General features: G+C 33.5%; 2 protein-coding genes across 2 annotated transcripts; one reads left to right on the plus strand and one right to left on the minus strand.

Annotated features, from left to right (window-relative positions):
• Nucleotides 1-2,633: 2,633 nt before the first annotated feature.
• On the plus strand, nt 2,634-9,346 carry LOC148180335 (O-acyltransferase like protein-like). The gene is made up of 11 exons (XM_088049220.1): nt 2,634-2,717; nt 2,785-2,930; nt 2,980-3,194; nt 3,247-3,514; nt 3,562-3,737; nt 3,788-3,959; nt 5,259-5,452; nt 5,511-5,655; nt 5,713-5,884; nt 8,882-9,024; nt 9,072-9,346. The coding sequence occupies exons 1-11, from the start codon at nt 2,645-2,647 to the stop codon at nt 9,219-9,221; spliced, it is 1,854 nt and encodes a 617-aa protein (XP_087905346.1). The 5' UTR covers nt 2,634-2,644; the 3' UTR covers nt 9,222-9,346.
• Nucleotides 9,347-9,423: 77 nt separating this feature from the next.
• On the minus strand, nt 9,424-11,430 carry LOC148180336 (cytochrome P450 6k1-like). Its single transcript, XM_088049231.1, has 3 exons — nt 10,104-11,430; nt 9,810-10,055; nt 9,424-9,623 (listed from the first exon to the last, which is right to left on the minus strand). Exons 1-3 carry the CDS (start codon nt 11,023-11,025, stop codon nt 9,457-9,459), a joined length of 1,335 nt encoding a protein of 444 aa, XP_087905357.1. The 5' UTR covers nt 11,026-11,430; the 3' UTR covers nt 9,424-9,456.
• Between the last annotated feature and the right edge of the window lie 8,157 nt (nt 11,431-19,587).

Consider the following 19,587-nt stretch of genomic DNA (forward strand, 5'->3'; position numbering starts at 1 on the left):
TCTTTGCTCTTTGGGTTTTTAAGTTATTACCAAAACAAAATTGATGCTCAAACTTGACGCTGAGCATCATAAGTCAAGAAAATTGATGAAATTGGTCTTATAATTTTGTGCTAATTCTGTGGTAATTTGTGCTGCAATTTTTGAGTTCTGTGCTCTTTTCGTCTTTGAGTTATTTCAAAAACAAAAATAGGTGTGCGTCAAGTTTGAGCATTATACATCGCGATACAGATTAATTAAAATGCCATAATTTTGTGCTAATTCTGTGCTAATTAGTGATGCAATTTCCAAATTCAGTGTTTTTTTCGATTTTGACTTATTTCAAAAAAGATACTAGGAATCGAAGGCAACCCAAAATACAGATTTCAACGAACTTTCTTTGAAGAAGCGTCGAGAAGATTTCGAGTTATTTAAAAAAACATACAGAGAATAGAAGGAAACCCAAAATACAGATTTAAACGTATTATAAATTCTAAATAATATTTTCACATTAAACTAAATAATAAATCTACGTATGCAAGATTCAACAACTTAAATTTGATTTGTCATTCGTGTTGATTAGAGTGGCAGTAGTTTTTTACTTTTAAAATACGTTCATCAAGGGACATTATAATAACGAGCTTTTTAGTTCTAAGCCTTTTACTGTTTAGTGTTTATGTACCTAGTTTAATTAGCAAAAGTTCATTCAGCAGCGACAGTTTTCGATATTTTTTTAAACAGACTCGGATTGAAAACAATTAAAAAAATATTCTTTGGAATCCAGAAGCCATTGAAATCAATATTTTGGCCTTTTAGGAGAGTGTACATGGATCATCTTAGTTGAATCCCTATATAAACAATTCATAAAGTTCGAAAAGAGCAAAGAACTTAAAAATTGCAGCACTAATTAGCACCAAATTAGCACGAAATTATAAGACCAATTAGATCAATTTTCGTGACTTATGATGCTCAGCGTCAAGTTTGAGCATCATTTTTGTTTTGGCAATAGCTAAAAAACCAAAAGAGCACATAATTTAAAAATTACAGCACAAATTTGCACAGAATAGCACAAAATTATAAGACTAGTTTGATTAATTTTGATGACATATGATGCTCATCGTCAAGTTTGAGCATCATTCTTGTTTCTCGCATAACTCGAAAACGAAAAGAGCACAGAATTTAAGAATCGCAGCACAAATTAGCACAGAATTAGCACAAAATTATGGCAGATGTTTGAATTTTTTTTTGCGATGTATGATGCTCAAACTTGACGCACCTCTATCATCTGTTGGTCAGTTGAACACTGTTGTTGCGTAAGAAATTGGGATGGTCTTTTACTTCACTTCTCGAATAAGCTGTCAGGATTGATTGTTAACTTTTTATTAGAATACTATTAAACTTAGTCAATTTTTGTTGTATTGCTGTCGGCACCCTCTCTTGCTCTCTGGGGCCCGAGTTCTGGGACACCTGTATAAGTATCAAAATTCAAATTGTTTGTTACCGTTTTTAAGCAGCATTGGTATCTGAGGAAAAGTTCACTTTATTTGGAATGTTTAAGGGCTCGCACTAATTTTATTATTAATTACGTAACGTTGATGCAAAGAACTTATCATTAAAAAATGACAAATATCAAATTCGAGGGGGACAATAATGCCAACTCTTCCAAAGTTAATTCTTCAAGATTTCAACCTTAAATAAAGAAATACTTGCAACCAAGAAGATTTGTGCTTGCAATCTAAACTGACTGTACAACGTTTCAGTTTTTTTTTTACTTTTAACACAGTTTATTGCTAAAAATAAATCTTGAATTCGGTTTAATGATTCAAAAGGAAAAGTTGCAACATTTTGTGTTGGCAACAGATTTTTTTGGAAATTTGCTAAAACGTAAATAGAGCTGTTTTTTACATTGGAACAGTTACTCATGGTATTAGTTACAATTAAAATTAAAATATTTCTTTTTCCTAAATTTTGGTTGCAAATAGGTGAGTGAGATCAACGCAAAATTTAATGTTATGTTAGTCCATGATAAAAAAATATGGAAAAATAAGAAAGTTATTTACTTTACAGTGTGTTATTTACAAATTAATTCCCTATAAAACACAAACTGCATATTATTTTCCAAATTAAAGAGGCGCTTTTGACCAGATCTTTTATTTTTACGTTTACTTAGATATTTTGAAAACAGAATTTTAAGTGTTTACAAAATTAAAATGATATTTTCATTCGATTTGTATTATTATTGTTTGTAGTTTTTCAATAAAATGTTGAATAAGTTCACCCTGTATACATTTTGGTTCAAAAATGATAGAACAGTGGCAATTGGATTTGTTTTTCTATAAATCTTTGAACTACGTGCTAAAGAACTATTAAAGACAAGACAAATTGTGGAGAGATGCATTTTTATTCTTTTCTGCACAGGTCGAGAAAATGTCTAGTGCCGGTCCTGCCGCAAAAATAGTAGAAGTAATTTACTACTAGTTTTTACAAAAACATGTTTGTTTTTCGCGATATCAATTCTATGATATCAGACCTAACTATCTATAATAATAATAATAATAATTAACTTACTGAATAGAAATGATTGTGTAAATGACGAAAATCGCTGACACGACACTTCTTTATAACACATACCTATTTTAATTCCTCGTTGTAGACACACATATTAAAAATGTTTGTTTCATATGTGATAGTATTTGTTTTCAGTGTTGTTATAAATGCAAGTGGTGACATCAATATTTCAGGTAAAAACTAATTTTTTCTACATTTATAAAGTTTTGCTTTTTGTCATAAATATTAAAATAATTTTAGAAGATGAATACGCAGTTTTGCCACCAATATTTTCGATCGATCCTTACGAAAAATGCATGACAGAAAACAAAATATTCTGTAGATCATGTTTGAAACTGAAACCTTTAGATCCAGAGAATCCTTCCAAAATATGGAAACTTATCGAGGTAAAAAAATTTCGCTCCCACTAAAACTCTAATTTCTGTGATTTTGTAGGAAACCAAAAAGTCTAAAAGACATTATAATCACGATGAACTCTTTCATGCAATTTGCATCAACGACAGTTTTAATCTCGACAACACTTCTCTTAGTGAAATTGTGACAAACATTTACACCGAAAAGCTCAGAAGCAAAGGTTTAAACTTGACAATATCCGATTTAGATTGCACGAGTTTCAAATACGATGCCACCACGTTTGATATAATTTGGTTGTAAGTATCCAGTTGGGATTACAAATTTTGAATTTTTAAAATTTCGTTATAGGACAGTTATAATTTTTTACTCCTTCGTAATTATTTTTGCAACTTGTTACCACATTTTTACGAAAAACAGAGAAGGAAACCCCTATGTTATATTATTTTCAATTTATCACAATTTTAAGAAATGCATCAAAACGTATCATAATGATGATTTTGGAAAATTAAGATGCATCCAAGGAGTACGCTTTTATACGACTGTTTGGATTATATTTTGTCATACATTTAACAGTTTTGCTGGAGGTTATATCAACAATACGAAATATCTTGAAGACGTAAAGTTCTCAATATTCTTTGAAAATGTCTACAAACTTCTTTTTAGATACCATTGAATTTCATAAGACATTCCATTAGAAATCTGTTCTTGTTTCTTGTTCAGACATTTTTTTTAATCTCAGGATGGCTCTTATCATACCAAACCTTTACAGTTTTTCAACGCAATAGAAATATTAGTGTTGTCAAATACTCAATTATTACCTCGATAAATAGGTATTTACGGTGAGTAACAAAATTGAAGAAATTCTTTTACCGTAATATTTCGATTGCAGGATTATTCCACCTGTTTTAACGACAGTATGCCTTGCCAGCAGTGTATGGATTTTCCGCTTTTTTTCAGGTCCTGTTAAAGAATCTTATTCCGATAAGGAGTACCAACGTTGTAGACAAAACGGGTGGATAACTCTTCTATTTTTAAATAACCACTATCGGCATCACGAATTGGTAAGTTATACTGTGCCTTTGAAAATCTAAATTGTGTTGAACGACCTGTTTCAGGTTAGTTATACTAGTCAACAAATTTTGGACAAAAAGTCATTTCTAAAGTAAAATTGCCTCCTTATTTTGAATCCGTTTAAAATAGTTTTTTTCTCGCCCTTTTTAGCTCCGACTCAAACTATTGAAAAATTTAGAATTTTCGGTTTTTTGACAGCCACTCGTAAACTATTTAACCTACGGATCTGATTTTTGGCCAGTTGATAGATTTCGTCCTGCTCTTTCAATGATGTAAATAACGGTATTAAACATCATTTTCGCACTAAAAAGTTGGCTAAAAATTACCCCGAAAAGATCCTCTGAAAACCTAATTCTGTCATACTAAAGTTATTGGTGCTCATTTAACGCAGAATTAACAGTTTTGGATTATCATCAGAGGTCGTTTAAAATAAGATTTTCTTTTTGTACACCGGGTACACTTTTGTTTTTTTCAGTTTTGTTTAACAACTTGCAAAATCATAAAACTTTATTAAACATCATTGAAAAAGTAATTAAATAAGGTTTCCAACAAACTATAGAAGTCGTTATAAAAGTAATTATTTCGCAAGACATTTGAGAAAAAATAATAAAACTTTCCAAAAACCTAACATTTAAAAAAAATATATATAATTTTGCATAGAACTCCAAAATTGCTACTTTGATTTTTCAATGAAATACGTCACAATAAACGTTGCTTTCTAATGCGCTGTAAACCACGTTATTATCTTTTGGAGTTTAGAAGTTAAGTAAGTAAAAAAAAAAACATTTTATTAACTTTCTCCATTTTTTTCTAATTTTCCAACAGATTGGCAAGTATTTGTGTTTAATTGTGCCCATTGTGTTTCCCAGAAAATTTTGAAAAATTCCTTTCAAAGATTTCCACCTTCTAGTTTATTTAGTCCATAAGCAAACTAAAAACTGATTATCATCAAGAAGTCTTTTAAAATGTATGATTATGGGCTGCGGTAGCATTAAAGCCATTTTAAAACTAAATATGTGCCTAGAAATTACGATTTTGTAATTTTGTTTTTATGTAATTGCAAAAAAATAACAAAAAGTCTTAATTTTTTGAAAAACTTTTCAATGTTCATTTTCGTCGTCAAAATAGTACTTTCGCTCAGCTTTCAGAAAAAATAAATTTTTGTACATTAGAATCTAAAAAAAGATTTCTAAATCATTGGGCCACTTTCCAATTTGCCAATACAATTTTTATTCCAAAATTTGTTGACTAGTGTTTATAATTTCTTACAAATTACCACTTATTTCCAGTGCTACTTTACTAGTTGGTACCTATCTGCAGACACTCAACTTTACGTTTTATCTCTAATTTTGTTATCAATCGCTATGAAAACAAAGAAGCATAAAATGGTTTTCTTCATAGCATGTTTCGTTCTTAGTATCATTATTCAATCTCTCATTACTTATTGGTATGATCTTGATATAATCTTCAGGCTTACACCAGAGTAAGCATTCTTTTCAATCGTTTGGCCATTTAATTTTAATATTTAACATATGTTTTAGAAATACCAAAAACTTTCCGTTTCTTATTTGGGAGTTTAATGCTGGTTACACCTCAACATATGTAAACATGGCGTCGTACTTCTTAGGCCTGATTTTTGGTTATATCTATTTCAGGCTAGAAGACAAACCTGTCTTTACCAGTAATGTATAAAGTTACTTTTTCTTTAAATCAAGCAAATGTATGTTACTTTGTCGTTTTTAGGCTTCAGTTATTTTCTGGTGGATTTCCACAATTGGTTTACCTCTAACAGCCATAATTGTTTGTAATTACGAGTACAGTAAAGTTACCTCAATCATTCTAGCTGGTGTGGTACGACCGATGTACTCTCTAGGGTTTGGAATTGGAATTTTTGGAATGTCGCAAAAAATTGGGGGTAAGTTAGAAAATTTTATACTTAGGTAGGGGAGAGGGGGGCATAGTGGGGTACCGGGACGTAGCGGGGCAACACTGCTGCTGCTCAAATCAAACGCCCTGAAAAAAGTCGAATAGCATGTTTTGATTGGTTGTCAGTTGACAGTTGACCAATGACCATGTGTGTTTTATAAAACGAAGTGTGAAAACCTATATGTTTTATAAAACAAAATGTGAAATTCAGTGTTTTCGTTAAAAAATTCGCGAAGTTAAGGAGAAAGTTTTTTTTAAATTTAGTCATACAAATGTAGTGGCTAAATATGATGAACCAACTCATTTATGTGCAATAAGCGTTGATGACTAAGTAATTTTAAAATGTTACTTTTTCTAAGTAAGTACACAGTTATTCAAAAATTTGATTGTCCCATAGGGTACCCCATTTTACCCCTATATGCGGGGCAAAGCGGGCCAAATCCCATTTTCCAAATTAATGCTCACATGTCGTAAGTTTTTTATTGTAATCAAAAAAAGTACAACAAAAATCATTCGTATAGTATCGATAGTATCATTACTATGATATTTAGTAAAAAAATTTTGTTAATTCCTATTATTTTACGATGCGTGACTAATTGATTGTTAAGTTCCCCACTATGCCCCCCTCTCCTCTACTTATATTATCATATCCAAAAATTTAAAATTCAAGTCCCGGTTTACAGAAACTAAATAATTGAATAAATCTGTTTAAAAATATTTCTCTCCGTGTTAAAATGACATGTGACTATTTCTCCGTCAATAGAATGTCAGCAAACATTCTAGTTTATAATTTGTTCCTCTGCTTGTAGCAGCAGTAAGGTAAAATTAAATTTTGGGTTAATTTATACAAAACTTTGTTTGCCCCTGTGTCGCGGGTTGAAACTTGAAGTTGATTAATTAAAAGATGAGTTTCATTATCAGTTCCGCAGAACTTTGCAAATTGTTGTATATAGCCATTCAACAAGTGAAGAAAATAAAAAAAAAACTTTCAATTAATTTTCACGGTCGACTTTAACACCTGTATGTGATGTGTGCCCATCACATTACCTAACACTCTGTATACATATGTATCTAAAATAGAAGAAACAATATGGTCCATGTTCTACCCTATTAAATGAAAGTCATGCAGTCCAAACTCTACGTAATTTTTCCTGCAAAGCATTTACCGACTTGCAAAGAAAAAGTTTGATACACCTGTAGTGGATACATGTCAATTTTGGTTAACATATGTTTCTACAAGCAGATCACACGTTTTATACTAATCTTAAAATATAATGATGAAAAACATAAGGTTATAATGAAATACCTGTTGTGTAACAACACCATATTTATAGCTGATGCTATAATGTGACAGTTCTTGTTTAACATTCCGCAGGAGTTTAAAAAATCAGCTCTGCTAAACGACCAATTACAGAGCCGCATTTTTTATTTGGCGCCTATAAAAAAGTCTCTGCAGGAAAAATAAGATTTAGTTATACCACTGTCATTTTCTTTTAGTTTCTCAATTCTTATTGAAACAAGCAATATTATTTTACGTGTTTGTTTTTGTTTTTCCATTGGTTTTCACTAATATTGATGTTTTTTTTTAGTAATAAACTTTAAGTTATTTTAAATAAACATTAAATATGACCGAGTCCTTAACCTAATAAATGAACAAAGAACTTTATTTTAAAAATTGCTCACATTGTCAACGCAATTGTCTAAGTAAAATACATCCAGATTTATTATAAACCCACTTAATTTTGAAAAATCAAAATACCTCAATAAAAATATTATTTTTTTACTTTTCTTGACTGATATTATTTTATTGTTGGTGTAAGTGGTTAAATTTAATTATTTTGTCTTCGAAATAATGTCAAATAAACCACGTATGCCGTACAAAACTGTATCCAATAACCCTTCAGCTGATAACAACGAAATTTGGCGACGTGGTTAGTGATGTAGTTGTTTATAAAACCTAATTTTTGTTATTTGTCCACTATATGAAATATTGATAATGTTTTATAAATAATTTAGGTTTCTATGTTTTATTTTTTAAACATACATAGGTGTCCCAGAACGCTCGCACTTTCTTTTAACCGACAATTTTCTACCAAAATATGAGTTAATTTTTGTGTTGCACAATGTTCAGGCCCTTACAATTTTTGAGATGCAAGCACTGTAAGTTGCATTTTGTTATTTACCTGCGAATATTTATTCTTAAATTGCACGTCGATACATTGTAAATGGTCAACTGTAAATGCTTGAATACTATAAAAGCCTGAACACTGCAATCAATTCAGTTTTAGATGGAGAATTTCCCATTAAAAGAATGTGTGAGCGTTCTGGGACACTCTGCATAATTCATATTATACATTAGTTTGTGACGTTTTTATATATATTTTATATTTACACTAATTTGAAATTTATAAGTACTTGTTTGTAAGCAGTTTAACATTTTTAGTTTACATATCACAAATAACTATTTACTCCGATGTAAATTTTTATTTATAGTCATTTACGACATTTGCGACAATTAAAAAATCACCAACGTCGTATTTTTTTGTAAAATACTACCTAATTGTGGAATTAAAAATAAGGTTAACTTGACGTATGTAAATTTCATTTCAAATCAGAAAATTTAAGTACTTTTAGTTTTTACCCATTGAAATCAACAGCTGTTCGTTTCTTGCTTTTGGCACCGACTAGGTATACAGGGTTTCTACAAAAGACCATAACATTTGTAAAACAGAAGATTTAAACTTATAGCTAGGATTTGGCAGTGAACAATTTTACAGAGCCAGTAGAGTTGAAAGAATCAATTTCTGAGCTTAAATCGGAAACAGAAAACGGAAACAGGGTTTGTTCCACCTACGATGTTATATTTTATAGAAGCCCGGTTTACACGATAATCTAATTGCGATCTAGCAACTAATTTGCTGGTTTGATAGGCGGAAAAACAGTCACATGTTAAATATTTAATCTATAACACCTGTAAAATTTGTAGGATTCCTGAAGAGAATATTTGAGTGGAAACCCGCTATATTTTTGGGAAACTTTACGTATTGTACTTATGTAGGACACTTGGCGATAGTATTTTCCAGGACTGCTTTGACAACCAAACCAGTTTTTATTTCAGATTATGTTTTGGTAAGTAAAAAATGAATTTGTCTTAAAATAAATAAATTTCATTGTAGCTTACTGCGTCGGTACAGGATACACTTCTTTCGTTTATTTGTGGATTTTTTCTGCATTTATTGCTGGAAATGCCAGCGACACAACTCCAAAACATGTTAGTTTTTAAGTATAGTGTTAGAAAAATTAAATCCGATCATAAGATAAAATAATGTAAATAATATAAATCAAGAATAAGTTTATTACCACATAAAACGTCGATATTTATTATTTATTATTTTATCACATATTGAGTGCACATTACAAAAAAATAATGCTAAATACATAAATCCCTCATTGGTTAATAAACATTTTATGACAAAAAATAATTATTATGGATTGTAAATGTTAATGGCAATAAAATTTTAATCTAAATTAACAACAATAAATTTATTAATCATTTGTACATTACAATTTATGAACTTTCAAGAATATATCTTTCTTCAGCTTCAAGGATTCAAAACAAGAAGCATCAAAATCCAGTTGTTTCGGAGATTTCTTCCCGAGCGAAAATTTGAACTTAAGGATTAGTCCAGCGAGTACCATTTTCATCATTAATTTCATAAACTTGCATCCTAAAATTCAAAATTGTTAGAATAGTCGTTAAATAGTATATTGTACAACGAGCATGGAATGATACTCATTTCCCCGCAAGTACGGCAATTCAAACGAGTGGGAAATGGACATTCCATGCGAGTTCTGCACTGTGCTTTTTCTATTGAACACGTTTCACAATCGTAGAAAAACTATATTGTTCATACCGAAAGAATTTTCATCTCTGCATCCAAAAGGAATGTACTTTTCAGACTTGATAAACTTCAAATTTTCTTCAAAAAACCTGTCGGGATCAAAGATCTCTGGATCCGTGTAGTTCTGTTTATCATGATGGATCCCAAAAACTGACACAAACAAAGGAGTGCCGCTGGGCATGTGCACATTACCATTGCAATAATCTGTCTTACTGATTTTACCAATGAAGGGTTGAGAAGGGTACTTCCTCAGACTTTCTAAAACGACAAAATTAGAAGACTATAAACAAATAAATGGTGAATTACCAGCAATGACAGCTTCTAAGTACGGAAGTGTGATGAATTCTTTACAAGCAGCTTCAGTCTTCTTAAACTTGGTAAGTTCGTGTCTAAGTTCGTCCTGAATTTCTTCATTGATGCTCAACTCAAAGAGTATAAACAACATTAAATTGTTAACAGTCTTCAGTTCGTAAATCACAGATTGAAGAAAATCCACTTTTTCTTCATGCGAAAGGTGCTTTTGTGTGAGCACCTCCAAGAGGTTTTCCGCCAAGTTGTCTTTAACCAGTTTATTGAAAACGTCGTATTCTCCGTTTCGCGAAAACATCTTCTTCAATTGTGGGTGATTTATACACAGGAACTCTCGTAGTAAAGAAACAAAATTCTGTTTTCCCAACTTGGCAAACTTAGTTTCGGGCCACTCTAAGGTACCACCAAAGAGTTCTTGTACTGTTACTCCCACCAGTTTATTCATAATATTGGTGATATTTACTTCATCGTCTTCTTGTGGTAGTACTTTGGACCACATCCTGTCAACACTTTTAAAAATCCTCTCTTGTAACTTCTCGCTTAACTCCTTGTCAATATTATTTAAACAGTCGGAAGGGGAGAGACTAAGATCATCAAACGAGCTCGATTTATTCGTGGAAAGAATAGCTTGTACCTCTTCAGACTTCACCACGAGAAGCACAGGTTTTGTGAAGACGTAAAAACCTCCGATGGCACTGTCCTTCCTCTTCAATTTGTTGTGAAACTTCCATAGTTGCATAAACATCGGCGTTCTTTGCGAAACTACATCGTACACATTACCAAAAGGGAAACTTGGTGTTGACACGTGTTGAATCTTGTTTCTTTCGAAAAACGTAAGGATGTGACGGATGTAACAAAACGCGAAAATTACAACAAATGTAAAAGAAGTTGCCGAATATATCACCCAATCTTCATCCATTTTGGTGGAATTTACGACACAGTGTTAATTGGAGCAGCACATGCCAGCACGTGACACTTTTTAGGCGACATTCACTGTTAAGTTATCATCAAAAACTTATCTTTTCACACGATGACACGCTTGCCAGTGCAGGTAAATAACCTACTGCAGGTTGCAGTCAAAACAGGTGGTTTTCACCTTCACTTATGTAACACAGTTCACGTTCTTGCGAAATAACATCAAATAGAAACTCGATATTGTTGAATTTGCAGCTTCATGTGTCGTCGACGTAAAACAAACTGTTTAATTATGCTGTAATCAATTGTTATGAAAAAGGAGGAATAAAATGGACACTGCGGAAGTACCGAACAGTACTGAAACAACGTGACTAGAACATAATGTTTTTCTCCACAATGGAAACTGGTTTATGCTGTAGACCTTGAGTGAATATTTTGATAAGTGTAATTAAACGGATTAGCATTATCTTGATTTCTAATCTTGGCGAACGATTGTTTAAATTTTTAACTTATTTGTTTGGTTTGGGTAGGTACCGAACTTTTTCCCAGATTTTTGTAGTCTGAGGTAATTAGGGTGGTTTTTCCAATAATTCCTGGAGATTTTAAAGAAATCTTGAACTTCTTGGAGTAGTCTGGAGAATCCTGGAACATCCTAAAAGAGTCCAAAAAAATCTGAGAGACTTTTCCTGCAGAAAATTTACCGATTTACTAAAAACAATTTTGGAAATCAACAGGATTTGAAAGAGATAAATTAGATACCTGTAATGGTTACATGCCAATTTTAGTTAATAGATGTCTTCACAAGCAATTGACAAGTTTTTTAGTAAGAGAATCGGAAAAACGCAATGAATTTTTAGAATCTTTGTGAATAAGGTCCAGTAGTGATGACGTTACACCAAGCGCGAACGTTCCTTTCCTACTTGAAAAAGTTGGTTTAAAACTGAACCTTATGTATAATGTCTTTAAGGATCAAAATATCCAAGCATCTTGTTGCTAGCAAATTGCATGTATTATTTGAAATATTAAAAAAACTTGGATCTATGGCTGTTAAACCTTTATACAAAGTGTTTATAAATGTTTCTAACATCAAGAGTGGCTCTAGAATTCTTGTCATGCACTATTTTGCCGTGTTTTTTTATAGTGAATATAACTATAATGCATTCACGATCTTTTTAGACCAGAGTAGGCCATGTTTTTTTTTCTTTTTGTTGGCTACAATGACTGACAGAGGTAGTTTTTTCACTGTCACATCTGACATGTGTCTTTCATGCATGCAAGTTTGCCACTTTTCTGATACCGGAAAAATCGTGTGTTTCCTTTTAATCGTGAAAGTAACAGTTTAAAGGCATTATCTTCAAAATATTGCAATAAAATGCCTAAAGTGATTTCGTTTTCGAACAAAAAATGTGCTATTTGCAGTTTCAAAAAGATCGCCTTGATTTAAGACGGGAACAAACGATCTGAGGTGTTACAAATATATTCTTTGTAAGGTACAAGGTCCCATAGACGTTTGTTTTCAAAATATTTTTAGATGCGGCGTGCAACCGTTTCCAATGTTCTGGACACCAAAGATGAAAAGTTTTGGCTGATAAGCGGCAACAATTAGAATTTTATGCCGAGAAAACAACACTTTTCAAAATTATTAAGTCTATGAGTTACAAACACAGAGAAGTGAACGATCACAAGACTTTATGTAAACAAAAACAATTCAAATTCTAAATTGCTGCACTTTTTAGTTAACGAAATTCGCCAAAGTTTGCTTTTAGTGTGAGATTCCATAACATAAAACCCTGGCTCAAATGCTAATTCGATCAAATAAACTTTTTTAAGGTTTTATGACTAGAATCAAGACCTGGCAGAATTGCTTCTTGAGAATGGTAAACTTCTTGCCAATGGAATGTACTAGCAGCAGTAATGTCTTCCATTATGATTAATATTGCATTTGTTGAAAAATAATTTCAAAATTTTAGATAAAAATTTAATAAAATTATCAAGTTCTGAATGTTCGGTTCAAACTGGCAACAGAGGAAAGGTTTCAGACACAATTCATAACCAAAAAAAGGTGACAACTCCAATCGACAGAACAAATGTCAATCATTTTCAGGAAACTTTGGCTCACAAAGGTTGACTACCAACCAAGTTACTAGATTTCCATGGCTTGCCGCGGTCTAAAAAGATCGTGAATGCATTATATGTTTAACTACACTTACAATGCTACTCACGCTAACGACGTTTTAGTTACCATTTCCTGTTTAAATTTTTTGATTTTCAGAATTCCAACCATAACTAGAACAGTTTTTTGTCAAAATTGACTTTGTTCTATGGTTGAGGTTAACTGCAAATGTCAGTTGACAAATCTAAACCAACATTTGTAACGAGCGGCAAATTTCTTTGACATTTCATAGCCATTCTTGATGCTAGAAACATTTATAAACACCTTGTTTTACATTGTCTTTCTAAAAAGTATATAAACTTAAAATATAATATAAAATATTCAAAAAGACAGCGAATTAAGAAATTCAGTGCAACGTCAGCGCACTTTACTTATTTCTTAACTTTTCATCTGTCAAATGTCAAATGGTGGTTTTAAAAAGAGTTTTTGAGCTTTTGTTGGCCGTCCAGACTATTTCAGTGGTTGCTGCTAGGGTCCTTTATGCCACCATTAAATATTTTGAGGAATTTTAAACAAAAATAAACAATGGAATTTAATTTCTGAATAAACGACCAGCAATATTCTTACCTGCATTCTGTGTGGTGTATCTAACTTTGTTACGGTATTGGCTACTTCAATTCTTCCGCCGTCTTTCATTGGTCGCCGTAAGACATTGAATTACAGACCGATCTTATTTCGGAAATTGCAACTCTAAAAATTGCTCTATTCTATCACAACTAGAGCAAAGTAAAAAGGTTCCAGCATCTGGGATAGGCAATTTAATTACTTAAATACAGGTGTCCCAGAACGCTCGCACTTTATTTTACTGAGAAATTCTCTATAAAAATCTTAGTTGATTGCCGTATCGCACAATGTTCAGGCATTTATAGTAAGTACAAGGTGTTTATAAATGTTTCTAGCATCAATAGTGGCTATAAAATGTCAAAGAAATTGGCCACTCATTAGAAATGTGGGTTTAGATTTTTCAACTGACATTTGTGGTTAACTTCGATCATGGAGCAAAGTAAGTTTTGAAAAACAAACTGTTCTATTATGGTTTGAAACCTAAAAAATCATAAAACCGTAACTAAAGTGTCATTAACGGAAGTGACATGAATAATTTTCAAGCTAGTTATATTCACTATAATAACAAAGCGGCAAAATAGTGCATGACAGGAATTCCAGAGCCACCCTTGATGCTAGAAACATTTATAAAACACCTTGCATTTAAGTTAGAAGCATTTAAAGTTGGCCATTCACAGCGCACCTTCGTGCAATTTAAGGAAAAAATTTCGCAGGTAATGTAGCAACAGAATGCTATCTAACGATTTATGGGCTGTGATTGGCCAACTCAAAGTGCTTATAACTCAAAAACTGTAAGGGTCTGAACAATGTGCGATACGTCAATCAACTCAGATTTTGATGGAGAATTCCCCATTAAAAGGAAGTGCAAGCGTTCTGGGACACCTGTATTGCTGTGCTGTGCTTGAAAATAAGACCTTCTAATTCTAATCCTTTAGAGCAGATACAATAAGGTCGACTTTTTTCACGAAACTTTGCCTAAAAATTCTTGAAAAAATATCTAATTTTGAAGAATATTCCATATGTAAGAAAATTCAAAATGTCAAGCGTCTAGAGAATCTGATAGAGTTTTAGGAAAAGAGAAAATATTCTCAAAAATCTGATTATCTTCTATTTCAATGAATCCTAATCCTATAAATAGTCAATTAAATGAAGCATTCTTCTTCAAGCACCCAGAGAATACTAATGTCTCTCTCGTTCATTTAATTCTAATAATTCTAGAGAATTCTGGAAGTCCTGAATTTTTTAGCATTCTAGAAAAATTTTGAAATTATTAAATCATTCCTCGATTGTTTAGAGGATTCTAAAAAGAATCCTACAAAGTCTTAGATAATTAACAAGATCAAACGAACTTACCAAGTGAAGTTCGATCTTGATTATGCTATCATCTTGCACAACGACATCATTAGAATATAGGTAGTACCCCCATTCTCTCCATAACACGCACGATATTTAAAGTAAGCAAATTCAAAACTCCCGCCACCCACCCTGTTGGTAGGCCTGCTTACTGGCGGTTCTGTCATTATTTTAAAGTCTTCGATGTCGCAACTTGGGAAGATCAGGGTTGCATCTTTTTGAAGATGCAAAGGGTGGGAGTGATGTCGTTGTGCAAGATGATAGCATAATCAAGATCGAACTTCACTTGGTAAGTTCGTTTGATCTTGTTAATTATGCCACTCATCTTGCACTTCGACATCATTAGAATATAGGTAGATGTTTAAAGTACGTTGCGACTCGACTTTTATTTATTCCATTCTCAATTTAAAACTGGAATAAATATCGGTAAACGTAAAAGATGAAAATAAACTCTGTCAGTGTCACCAATGACAAGGCTAACCTAATATAAACGTATATTAGGGATAATTTAAAACAATCTTAGCAAAAGAACCACATCTATTTTACATAATAGAACGGTTATAATGCCGCACACAACGGATTTTTGGACCATCCTAAGAATAATCCTTTCCTAAAGGCTGAAGCGGCATTTGCCCAGAAAATAGAGGCGTCAACACCTGCTGTTTCCAAAACATCCTTTATGGCTCGACTAATTGTAGCGAAAGAGGCATTCTTTTGGAAAGTTGGAAAAAAGACGAAAACAAAACGTCTTATCTTCTCCGTTTGGTGAAGTGCAAGCTTCAATGTTAAAAAACAGAGAGATATGTCTGCGTTTAATGAAATTGTGCGAAGGTGTGCTAAGGCAACACTGAGATCCAAACTTTATCCTACTTAGGACTTGATGACCTCAAGTGATAGATATGCTTAAAAAAAAAAAAAAGTTTAATCCTGTGATTCTCCCCTAATTTAGGAGTAAAAAGAAAGGCCAAAGCCGAATTGAAACTGTTAAGACTCCCGTACGAAAATCCGTCTTAAATTCGTATGTCAGAAAGGACAAAACATTGTCTACTGATTTCACTATAACGTTTAACGCAAAAGTGGCTCCGTGACTACATTTCTTCCACGCCACGCCATTGTTTGTATGTTGAACTGGAAATAGAAGCTACCATTTTGTTAATGCAAGTATCCCTCTGGACTCCTAAACAGCCATGGCATTATTTAAAGAGCTTGCATAAGAAGCAAAGATCCATAGTTCTGCTGCTCACAAAATTGTGAATCCTTCTGGATAATTTAGAAAGTAATGGAAATTGAATACCACCCATCCTATTTATATTAACAGCGGCGGTGGCGTTGTCAAGCCTTAATAAATTTTTGCATGACGTGATTTGGAAGCTAACCACCTTAGACCAAAAGGTGCTAGGAATTCAAGATAATGGAAGTGACACTTCTTTTTCTTCATCCAATGTCTAAACGCCCATTAATTTCCATTTACAACTCACCAGTCGGTCCACGAGGCATCAGAGTAAATCTCAGTTGAAAAGTCAAACGACTTTATTTGACAGTCTGATAGAGAAACTTTAAGCTGCCACTTAAGATAATCGTCTGTTAAAGAGGGAGATAAACAACATGCGAGCGTCATATTTATCTCAAAATTGTTGAAGGGCTAAACCTTCGCTCTTTCCATGTACCTTGTATTAAGCCAGCCATACTGTACAGCTGTACAGACGGGTGTACAATCTAGTATATTCTCTAATTGTGCAAGAAAGTTTCTTTGAAAACTCTAGCTCTAACTTTGATCCTCTTTTCCGGTTGCAACTCTACAGTCATTCGTTCCGAATTCAAAAGAATTCCTAAAAATTTTCACGACCTTGCAGGATGGACTTGATTTTTTAATATTAATTAGAAATCTGAAAGATTCTAGCAGTCTTGGAGATACCAGAGCAAGATTCATCGTGTCATCAAAGAGCAATAAGTCATCTTATTATAAAACTGACAAAGAACAACAAGTTTTTAACTTGTTGAACAGCTAAGAAGCCAACGCTAACCTAAAGGGTAAAGGCGAATATTCATAGTTTTCCATTTGAACAAAAGCGAAGAAATCGCCTATCAGTGTGAATAATCAAACAAGGAAATATGCAACCATTAGATCAATTGAAGCTAAGAAGCAACTTAGGGCAAATACCTAATGCTTAAGTGTTTTAAATTTAAAATTCGTCGCTGAGAACCATTAGGCTTACAGACTGTAAAACAGTAGTAACGAATTGTACTTCAACTGGTTTGGTTTACTTGGTTATAAATTTATAACACCCTTCTTTAATAACATTAACTGCGACCAAAGTCGCTTGATTTTCTGAGAAAGACATCAATCTTTCAGCAGAAGATGACCTTGGTGTAGGAGATTAAGAAAAAAAGGATTTTAAAACCCCAAATCAACGACAAATTTGTCTAGTTGCTGGTGATTGACTGTCAAGCATCAATAAAAGACTGCAATCGTTCGGCAAATCTTACAGTGGAGGCCGCCACTGCTAATCTCAAACCTCCGTGACTGGTCTTCTGTGGTTCGGATCGTTTAAATTGTGTTTTCTTGGGTAAAAATTCTTCGTCCATTTCTGATTGGTGTGCCCAAACGGGATGACCAGTGCTGGTATGAACCTCGGCAGTTTTAAGGACGCCTTGACAAAGTCAGATCCCTTGGAGAGGCCGTCTTTCCAAGTGTTTTTGTTTCCTAAAAGTCGTTCTTCAAGATTATTGCCAAAAATGGGAACGAGATTCGACTTTTTAACGTTTGAGAATTAATTCTAGACGGAAAGCAGATTTGAGTGTAATTACATTTGCCAAAAGGCGAGCTGCATCCGATAATCATCCTATAATCTGCACATCATTGTCGCCCCCCCCCCCCTTTTGCAAAAGGTGGTATAAAACCGTTTGGTATTGAAGAGGGCCGCCTCATCTGAACTTGAAGTCCAGCTTAACGAGTGTCGCAATAGATTACCCTTTCAGGGACACAGACGACTGATTCTGGATTGGATTTTTGCGCGTTGAACAAAGGACAATTACCATCCAATGGGTATTTGGGACCAAAGTGGAGCGAGATACAGAAGGCAAACCTTGTGTTAGAATAGAGGCCCAACGCGCCGACAAATTTGCATGAACAGGATCACCTATCGTTGACGCCCCAACTGGAATCTGCACAAGAAGTGACAACACTTCTTGCTCTAAACAGGCGCATCCTCGGGCTCACCTCATCCGTTAGGATAGTCTCAGTAACGTACCGCAACCAGCAGAATAACCTGCAAGTTGCAACGCAATTCTCTATAAGAAAGCAACTCTGAAGAAGATAATCTCAGTAACGTAAAACGTACTCCGCAATCAGCAGGAAAATCAGCAATTTTGCAGCGCATTTCCCCATAAGAAGAAAGCGCAACGTGAAGAAAGGTCACCTCAGACAACGCTGCTAGGTCATACAAAAACGTACACTGCAACCAATAAGAACACCTGCAAGTTGCAACGCAATTCTCCATCAGAAGAAAGCGCAATTGCGTTCATTCAAGGCCAAGGAAGGCCGAATATTCCTGAAAATGCTGCAACTCCTCTTTTTCTAGGCGATGAAATTTCTGATCGAGTTCGCTGTTCTCTCTCGTTCCTGTGAACGGACTGCAACTCGAACTGTGGCCACGATGTCTTCTTTTACGATATTTTCCCATTGCCTAACGTTTGTTGGCTAATTTCTTCAAAACTCGGGAAAAAAACGTGAACGTGTTATGGCACGAAAATGAAGAATGACAGAACCGCCAGTAAGCAGGCCTACCAACAGGGTGGGTGGCGGGAGTTTTGAATTTGCTTACTTTAAATATCGTGCGTGTTATGGAGAGAATGGGGGTACTACCTATATTCTAATGATGTCGAAGTGCAAGATGAGTGGCATAATCGTAGAAACTTTCACAAAATCTTATTGAAAAACAAAAAATTAGAAAGATACATTGAGAATTTAAAAGCATTCTAGATACAGTTGTCCGGAAAGTGGCGCACCACCTTGAATTGGGTGATTTCCCAGATCACCAAAAAATGTAAAAAAAAAATCCAGACTATCTATTTTCGCAGGAGAACCAAAAGAAAATTGCGCAAATGGCAACATTGCAGAACTGTACCCCCATAATTTAAATTTCCAGTATTCAAAGCCATAGTAACATTGCTGTTGTATTGTTGGCGTTAGTCAGGTCGGTTCGTGAACGAGATTGTTGATTAAAAAATCTTCTTAACGGTTTTCAGGCATTTCTTACAGGATTTTTCTGATTTTCTTTGCGCCATGCCTTTGCGCAAAATGTCCATTAGGTAACAAATTCATTTGAACGTAAAATTATTGCACAGAAATCGTTAATTTTCGCATCCAACTTTGCCTCTTCAATCCATCATACCTCGAAAAAATAAAGACATGGATTTTTTTTAACATTTTTTCGATGATCTATGACATTGTCTGATGATACAGTTTCACGGTGG

Source organism: Gnatocerus cornutus, chromosome 1 (genome assembly GCF_029298725.1).
Source record: "Gnatocerus cornutus isolate USDA-ARS CGAHR chromosome 1, icGnaCorn1.1, whole genome shotgun sequence".
NCBI classification, from domain to species: domain Eukaryota; kingdom Metazoa; phylum Arthropoda; class Insecta; order Coleoptera; family Tenebrionidae; genus Gnatocerus; species Gnatocerus cornutus.

What these genes read in the sequence shown, in the direction of transcription:
- LOC148180335 (XM_088049220.1), top strand. Translation starts at nt 2,645, where the DNA reads ATGTTTGTTTCATATGTGATAGTATTTGTTTTCAGTGTTGTTATAAAT. An exon ending in TGGTGACATCAATATTTCAG is followed by an intron (nt 2,718 to 2,784) that starts GTAAAAACTAAT and finishes AAATAATTTTAG; the next exon opens with AAGATGAATACGCAGTTTTG. An exon ending in TTATTTCAGATTATGTTTTG is followed by an intron (nt 9,025 to 9,071) that starts GTAAGTAAAAAA and finishes ATTTCATTGTAG; the next exon opens with CTTACTGCGTCGGTACAGGA.
- LOC148180336 (XM_088049231.1), bottom strand. Translation starts at nt 11,025, where the DNA reads ATGGATGAAGATTGGGTGATATATTCGGCAACTTCTTTTACATTTGTT. An exon ending in CTTAGAAGCTGTCATTGCTG is followed by an intron (nt 10,056 to 10,103) that starts GTAATTCACCAT and finishes TTGTCGTTTTAG; the next exon opens with AAAGTCTGAGGAAGTACCCT. An exon ending in CAGAGATGAAAATTCTTTCG is followed by an intron (nt 9,624 to 9,809) that starts GTATGAACAATA and finishes TTTGAATTTTAG; the next exon opens with GATGCAAGTTTATGAAATTA.